Source organism: Bison bison, unplaced genomic scaffold (genome assembly GCF_000754665.1).
Source record: "Bison bison bison isolate TAMUID 2011002044 unplaced genomic scaffold, Bison_UMD1.0 scf7180017864205, whole genome shotgun sequence".
NCBI classification, from domain to species: domain Eukaryota; kingdom Metazoa; phylum Chordata; class Mammalia; order Artiodactyla; family Bovidae; genus Bison; species Bison bison.
In genome coordinates, this window is record NW_011494777.1 from 5888158 (window position 1) to 5896144 (window position 7987).

General features: G+C 39.1%; 1 protein-coding gene across 4 annotated transcripts in view; it reads right to left on the bottom strand.

Annotated features, from left to right (window-relative positions):
- The window catches only part of ZBTB44 (zinc finger and BTB domain containing 44), a 59459-nt gene that overhangs the window by 9252 nt on the left and 42220 nt on the right, over positions 1-7987 (bottom strand). For 2 of the 4 annotated variants that reach the window (XM_010844707.1, XM_010844706.1), the window contains exons 3-5: positions 5362-5446; positions 1557-1720; positions 7-164 (exon numbers count right to left, since the gene is read on the bottom strand). In XM_010844707.1, the coding sequence (XP_010843009.1) occupies positions 7-164; positions 1557-1720; positions 5362-5446 (407 nt within the window). The remainder of the gene's footprint in view (positions 1-6; positions 165-1556; positions 1721-5361; positions 5447-7987) is intronic. The other 2 variants (XM_010844708.1, XM_010844709.1) reach the window with 2 other exon arrangements.

Consider the following 7987-nt stretch of genomic DNA (forward strand, 5'->3'; position numbering starts at 1 on the left):
GGAAACCCTCATGTGGTGTTTATATTCCCCGAAGGAAGTGAAAGTGGCACTACATATCTGGCACCGGAAACAGCGTTTACCTTCATGCTTTAGGCGATGCATCTTTAGCGAGTAAGCCCTGGTGAACTTTTTCCCACAGCGGTCACACTGAAATGGTTTAATTCCTATAAAATAAAGCGATACAAAATATTATCTAAAAACAAAATAAATGGAAATGTCATAAACTTCACAAATTTCTGAACTAATTTTGTAGCAACAGATAATCTGAAAAGATAAAAATCATCAGCAGAAACGAGTCCCAAATTCAGTATCTTAGAAAAAGTACAAAACACCTGAGAAGTCACTAGTGTTTGAAAAAGCAAGCAGGCAAGAAAGGCACCATGGGGTGGCGGTGGGGTAATCAAATTGATATATACTCCATTTGATTTTTGAATTCTTCCAAATCTTCTCAGACTTCAAAATACAATTTAACAAGAGTATTTATTTAAGCAGACCCCAATTCTTCACCTGTTATTATTTCATTTCATTAAAGTAGTAAGGTTTATATCAAGAAAATGTGTAAACTGATCAGTTATCTAATCTTAATTTCCTATCTCAGAGAAAAATGAGAAGAAAAAAGAAAATTCTAACATCTCTGAACATAATTAGTGATTGTAACAGAACTACCTTTGGTTAAGTTTTGGAGTACTTAATGTAATAGTGACATAAATATGTAGAAATTAATATATGAAATGTAAAGTGCATTTATGGTCTCTTCCAATTCATTATCACAGTTTTAGCAAAAAAATTTCAAAAACCTTCAAAACATAATCTGTTGATTCAACAAAGTCAAAGGGAATTAGTGTTAGCACAGGATTGTTAGACCTATCTGAAGAAGAGGAAAGTGAGACAGTTAAACAGCTGAGAATAGTAGCAAAGATTTCTTCCTTATCAGAGGCCAGTGTTCTACCTATAAGAATTTTATTGCCTTTATGTGAACACTGAACTTAAGTTTCAAGTATGTTCTACACATCATTTATCCAAAATCTTTTTTACGCTAAAATAATACTGCAAGGCTGGCTGAATAGGGCACAGAGAAATTTCTCAGGGCACAGAGAAATTTAGGATTGCACAATTAAAATAAAATTATTGTATTTAATTTTTAAAAACACTTTTTATTTGGAATTACAAACTTAAGAAAAATTAGAATAGCACAGAGAACACCAATATATGCCCTTTTAACCCCATTTGCTTTACCAAATGCACTTGTGCTTTCCTCCCTCACATATACACACACAAGTATCTGATCTCTTTTTCACGTATGTCGTGTGCACATCACACTTGCCCCCAGTTCCAATCAGAAGACTTATTTATGCCTGTGGCCAATGTATTAAGCAAATATCTTTCTCACAATGTCACAAATCAGCAACAGAACTGAATTTATCTGTTCTCACTAGATTTCCCAGAGATATACTTTTTCCTAACTCAAAAGCATCTGTTTACTATTTTTAACTGGAATTCTAAAATAAAATGTTCTAGAGGGTTCATTTATGCCACAAGAGGAACGATGGCATTACCTGAGTGGATCAGCATGTGCTGCTTCAGGTTCTGAATACGGGTGAATCGCACCCCACACGTTGGACACTGAAAAGGTCTATCTGGACCATTGGGACTTGGCCGTTCTGTGCTGCTGGTGGAAGGAGCAATGTAGAGTTGGTAGGGATACTGAACATTTTCCAATCTAAAAAACAGACCAAAGAAGGCAACCAGGCTCTGATTTTTAAGTTCAATAAACAGTTCTGCACAAGTTTAAATGAACAAAAGGAAATAAATTTAAAAGTTAGATTACAAGATTCATTTATAATAGGAAAAAGTGTTACTGTCCAGAATGTCCAACATCCTAAGTTAAGCAAAGACATGTGACCAAGATCATATAAACGATTTTACTTTAGGTATCCTTAATCTAATAATCCTTTTGTTCCTACTACTGCTTCAATTCAGGCTCTGGTCAATATATGGCTATCTCTTTCTATTTTGCCCCACACCCCTTTCACAGTGATCTGATTAAATCAGTCTCTTGATAACAGTCCTGTGATGGCTCACTGCTATCTTTAGAATGAAGCCATACAAGACTCCTCATGATCTGGGTCTGTATACTTTTCCAGTCTCATTTCTTGTCATACTCCCCAAACATACCCCTACCAAGCAGTTCCTCCTTAACACTTCTCTCTCAGTGCTATGCTTTCATATATTTAACTTCCTCTACCTGCCTACCCTTTTTGCTTAGATAACACACCAGTCATTTTATGAGATGTAGCCAAGAAGTTAACCTCCTCCTCCTGAAAGCCTTCCTTGATTCATTAGTGATTTAGGTAGGTACTCTCCTATGCAGAGCAATAGACTCCTCTGCAGACCACTCATGATTATCTGCTTACTTGTCTGTTTTTAACCTCTCTCCTGGCCCCAGTGTTGGTGTGACCTCTTTGAGGACAAGGGTAATGTTTCATTTCAATATCCCCACCACTCAGCAGAGTATCTAGTACAGAACAGACAACCCCATTCATGTTTGAAATTAAGGAAGCTAGGCATATTTACATTTGCTTACACCTTCAATAATTTACTCAAAGGACTCTGGTTCACAACCTGCTCTACCAGGTTATCTTCTCAAATACAGTAAATCATGTTTGAATTCTTTGAATCCTTCGAGTTTTCAATAAACACACTTCTTAAAGTCTGTCCTGGACTCTAATGATGAGGAGTTACTGCAGTGAAGTTTTATATTCAGTGGTCAGAGACAGACAATAAGCACACAAAAAAATGATCAGAACAGAGAATTAAAGTTGAGTGACCCAACAATGATTGGTGCTGTTTTACTTTAGACTGGTGGTCAGGAAAAACCTTCAGAACTGACAGTGATCTGAAGAATGAAGAAAGAGGGAGCAAAGTAAAAATTAGGGAAGAAAGCATTTAAGGCAAAAGAAAGGCCTTAAAATGGCAGGCCTGCAAACCAGAACAAACATGGACTACTCCAGGAACTGAAGGTCAGCATGGCCAGAACGTGGTCTGTGAGGAGTGTGGTCTGAAGGGCGTCAGGCTAGAATCACATCGTGTATGGCTTTCAAGGCATGGCGAGGAGTTTCGATTTAAGAATCTACTCATTTCAATCCCAAAGAAAGGCAATGCCAAAGAATGCTCAAACTACTGCACAACTGCACTCATCTCACAAGCTAGTAATGTGTAAAATTTTCCAAGCCAGGCTTCAACAGTTTGTGAACCATGAACTTCCAGATGTTCAAGCTGGATTTAGAAAAGGCAGAGGAACCAGAGATCAAATTGCCAACATGGGCTGGATCATCAAAAAAGCAAGAGAGTTCCAGAAAAACATCTACTTCTGCTTTACTGACTACGCCAAAGCCTTTGACTGTATGGATCACAACAAACTGTGAAAAATTCTTCAAGAGATGGGAATACCAGACCACCTGCCCTGCCTCTTGAGAAATCTGTATGCAGATCAAGAAGCAACAGTTAGAACCAGACATGGAACAACAGACTGGTTCCAAATCCGGAAGGGGGTATCAAGGCTGTATATTGTCACCCTGCTTATTTAACTTATATGCAGAGTACATCATGAGAAAGGCTGGACTGGTTGAAAGAACAAGCTGGAATCAAGATTTCCAGGAAAAATATCAATAACCTCAGATATGCAGATGACACCACCCTTACGGCAGAAAGCGAAGAAGAACTAAAGAGCCTCTTGATGAAAAGTGAAAGAGAGTGAAAAAGTTGGCTTGAAACTCAACATTCAGAAAACTAAGATCATAGCATCCAGTCCCATCACTTCATGGCAAACAGATGGGGAAACAGTGGGAACAGTGACAGACATATATCCAAAATCACTGCAGATGGTGACTGCAGCCATGAAATTAAAAGATGCTTGCTCCTTGGAAGGGAAGTTATAACCAACCTAGACAGCATATTAAAAAGCACAGACATTACTTTGCCAACAAAGGTCCGTCTAGTCAAGGCTATGGTTTTTCCAGTAGTCATGTATGGATGTGAAAGCTGGACTGTAAAGAAAGCTGAGCACCGAAGAATTGATGCTTTTGAATTGTGGTGTTGGAGAAGACTCTTGAGAGTCCCTTGGACAGCAAGGAGATCAAACCAGTCCATCCTAAAGGAGATCAATCCTGAATATTCATTGGAAGGACTGATGTTGAATCTGAAACTCCATTACTTTGGCCACCTGATACAAAGAACTGACTCATTTGAAAAGACCCTGATGCTGGGAAAGATTAAAGGCAAGAGGAGAAGGGGATGACAGAGGATGAGATGGTTGGATGGCATCAATGACTCAATGGACATGAGTCTGAGTAAACTCCAGGAGTTGGTGGTGGACAGGAACGCCTGGCATGCTGCAGTCCAAGGGGTCACAGTCAGACACGACTGAGTGACTGGACACTGAACTGACTGGACACTGAACGGAACTACTGGAGAATTTAAAGAGTTTGCTACTTAGAACAGCAACACAATCTGACTTAATGTAAAAAACAAAATTCTGGCTGCTACATGGAGAAGGACTGGAGTAGAGGGGATCATGAAATCAGGGGCCAGTTGAAGGTTACTGCAGTAGTCAAAGCAAAAGGTGGTGGTGACCTGGGCTGGGGTGGTTGCAGCAGAGCTAGAGGAAAAGTGGATTGACAAGGAACATGTTTTGGATGCAGAGCAGAAAGGACTTGTGGATTAAATACAGGGGTGGGTGTGAGGGAAAAATATCAAGTATAATTCACAGAGACGCTGCTGAAGAAATCTGGGCTTGATAATGACACAGTTTACTGAGACAGGAAGACTAGAAGAGCAGGTCTGAGGGAGGAGGCTGGAGCACTGTCTTGGTCTTAAGTCTGAAATGGCCCTGCTACATCTATGTGAGGATGTCAGCAGGAAGGGTCAATGTGAAGACAATGACCTGGGAATCACGAGTATAAGGAAAAGGGTTTGGTGAACTGTTTTGGTCGCAGGACAGGTGTAATTATTTTTGGCTTTGCATACTGCATGATCTCTATTTCAACCACTCAATTCTGCCATCCACAGACACAGCATGGTTGTGTCCCAATAAAATTTGATTTACAAATAAAGGTGGTAGGAGAATTGGCCTGTGGGCCACAGGTTTGCCAACACCTGAAACAGATACTATTTAAAGCAATGGAGCTGGGAAGTTTAAGAAATACCTGAAAAACCTTGTCTAATTTATTGGCTACCTCATGATTACGAAATATATAGAAGTCAAGTTTCAGTAAACTTTTATGTAATCCTAGATAAAATGCTTGGATTCAGAATTACATGCGGAACCCTTACAAGAAAATGTCCTACTGTGTTGGTACTAACCGATCATCATCATCTACGTGAGCGCTGGTGCTAGAAGTGCCCTGAAGCGTAGGCAATCCCTCCGTGATGCCTTCATCTACTGAGCCTGTGAACAAGAGGACAGCTGTCAGTACTCTGGTGAAATAAATAAACCAGGATATATAAATTGCAAGCTCTGTCTCTAAGACTTTAAACAAATTATCTACATGTGATTTTAAAAATCATGTGTAAAACAACAGATTCTTATATTACTACTTAAATTCTTTGGATTATTTCTTTGAGTATTTAATTTTAGAAAGGAGCACAGAAATTCAAATATAAATGAAACAAAAATTGACATAAAATTAACTAATGTAACATTTAAGGAATCACTGACAAGTTTTGTTTTTAAAGACATTTTATGGTGACACACAGCTGACTTGTTGTACATACACCTTTTACACAAAATTAAAAAGACAGCTGTAGGGTGAACATGTGTACAATATTCTCACAAACCTTAACACACTACATTGGCAGCATCCTTAAAGTCCCCATTACCCTTCCCTGATCACAAACCCCTCTTTCCAAGAGCAACCATCATCCTGTTTTTCACAGTAATAACTTGTTTCCTTTTCTCCTCACCCTTCTTCATTTTTTTGGCTGTGACATGTGGCTTGCGGAATATTCCCTTACCAGAGATTCAACCAGCACCCCTAACAGTAAAAGCGCTGAGTCCTAACCACTGGACCACCACGGAATTCCCTGTTGTGAGTATTCTTGTACAACAGTGCATGTACGCATGGTTTTTATTCCTATGGTATCTAAATCAGGAATGGATTTGCTTGGTCATAGGATATATATTTTTTAAACTTCATGTATTTGTTGAACCCTTCCCTGGTGGCTCAGTTGGTAAAGAGTTTGCCTGCAATCCGGAGACCGGGGTTCAATCCCTGGGTCAGGAAGATACCCTGGAGAAGGAAATGACAACCCACTCCAGTATTCTTGCCTGGAGAATTCCTTGGACAGAGGAGCCTGGTGAGCTAGTCCATGGGGTCACAAAGAGTCAGACACCAATTGAGTGACTAACATTTTAACTTTCTATGAAATGCTTCAAGTCTTGCTACTGAGTTGCCCTCTTCATTATAAAAGTTCTTTTCATGTTTTGGATACAAAGTCTCTATCAGTGAAAGATGTTACAAATATTTCCCCCTCTTCCATGACTTGTCTTTTCATGGTTTCTTTTGATGATGCAAAGATTTATACCTTAACTGATCAGTCTTTTCCTTTATGGTTATGGCTTTGGGGGCTTGTTTTTAAAAATCCTTTCCTATCTCAAATTACTTTTATGAAAGATTTAGATTTTGCCCTTGACACACATATCTTTCTTGAACACACCTGGAGTTGATATTGTGAAGGGAACACACTTACTGAAAAGTCTGTCTTTTCTTCTCTGCCCTGGAGAGCTCTAAATGCATGGGTTTGTTTCCAGGTTCTCTACTAGTTCCATCTGCTGGTCTATATTTGCATGAATGCCACGCTGTACTTACTGCAGTTTTAGAATAATCTTGATGTCAGGCTGAGTAAATCCTCTTACCTTGTTCATTTGCTTCCTGAATATCTTTGCATTTCTTTATACATTTTAGAATTAACTTACTGAATGTAAGTGATAATTATTTAATTTCTCCCTTTCTATCAGTTTGGAAATTACACAATCTTTTCCGATTGACTTTACTGGTTGCTTTGGAAATTAGACACATACTTACCAAAATTGAGAGAAAACTTTACTTCCGCCTGGACAATAGAAGGATCTTAGAAATTTTAACTTCATTTCCCATATACACCCATTTTGCAATTTACAAATTACTGCCTGACATTTTACTTCTTTTGGATAAAGCCTCTACTTTTTCATATAAGCAATGTTTGTCTACATCTGTTCATGTTTACCTTTGCTCTTCATTCTTTTGTATATTAAACCTTCCATGTTCACTTTACATCTACCTGTAGTCTACCCTTAAATGTTTCTTTAGTGATGATATTCTGAATCATTTTTCTTTGAGAATGCATTTCACCTTCATTCTTCAAAGATACTCTCACTGTGTGCAGACATCTAGATTCACATTAATTTTCCTTAGCACATTAAAAAGATCATTTCATTGGTCTCTAACGTTATTAAGAAGTTAAATATACCTACGTTTGTACCATCCATAAGCCTTACCCTCTTCTACACCTGTGTTCTGATGGTTAATTTATGTGTCAACATACTGGGCTAAGAGGTAACCAGAGAGCAGGTAAAATATCACTTCCAGGTGTATCTGTGAGCATGTTTCCAGAGAGATTAGCATTTTGGTAGACTGAGTAAGGAGAATCATCTTCACCAATGCAGGTGGGTATTATCCAGTCTGGTGATGGGCTGAACAGAACACAAAGGTGAAAGAAGGGCAAACTGCTCTCTGCTTGAGCTGAGACATCCGTGGTCTCCTGCTTTTGAACATCAGTGCTTCTGGTTCTCAGGCCTTTGGTCTTGAACTGGGACTGACACTACCAGGCCTGAAGTTCCCAGGCCTTAGGATTTGCGCTGGAACTACGCTTCCGGCTTTCTTGGCCTCCACCCAGAAGACAGCAGACTCTGGGACTTCGAGTCCTCCAGTGTCATGTGAGCGAATCCCCC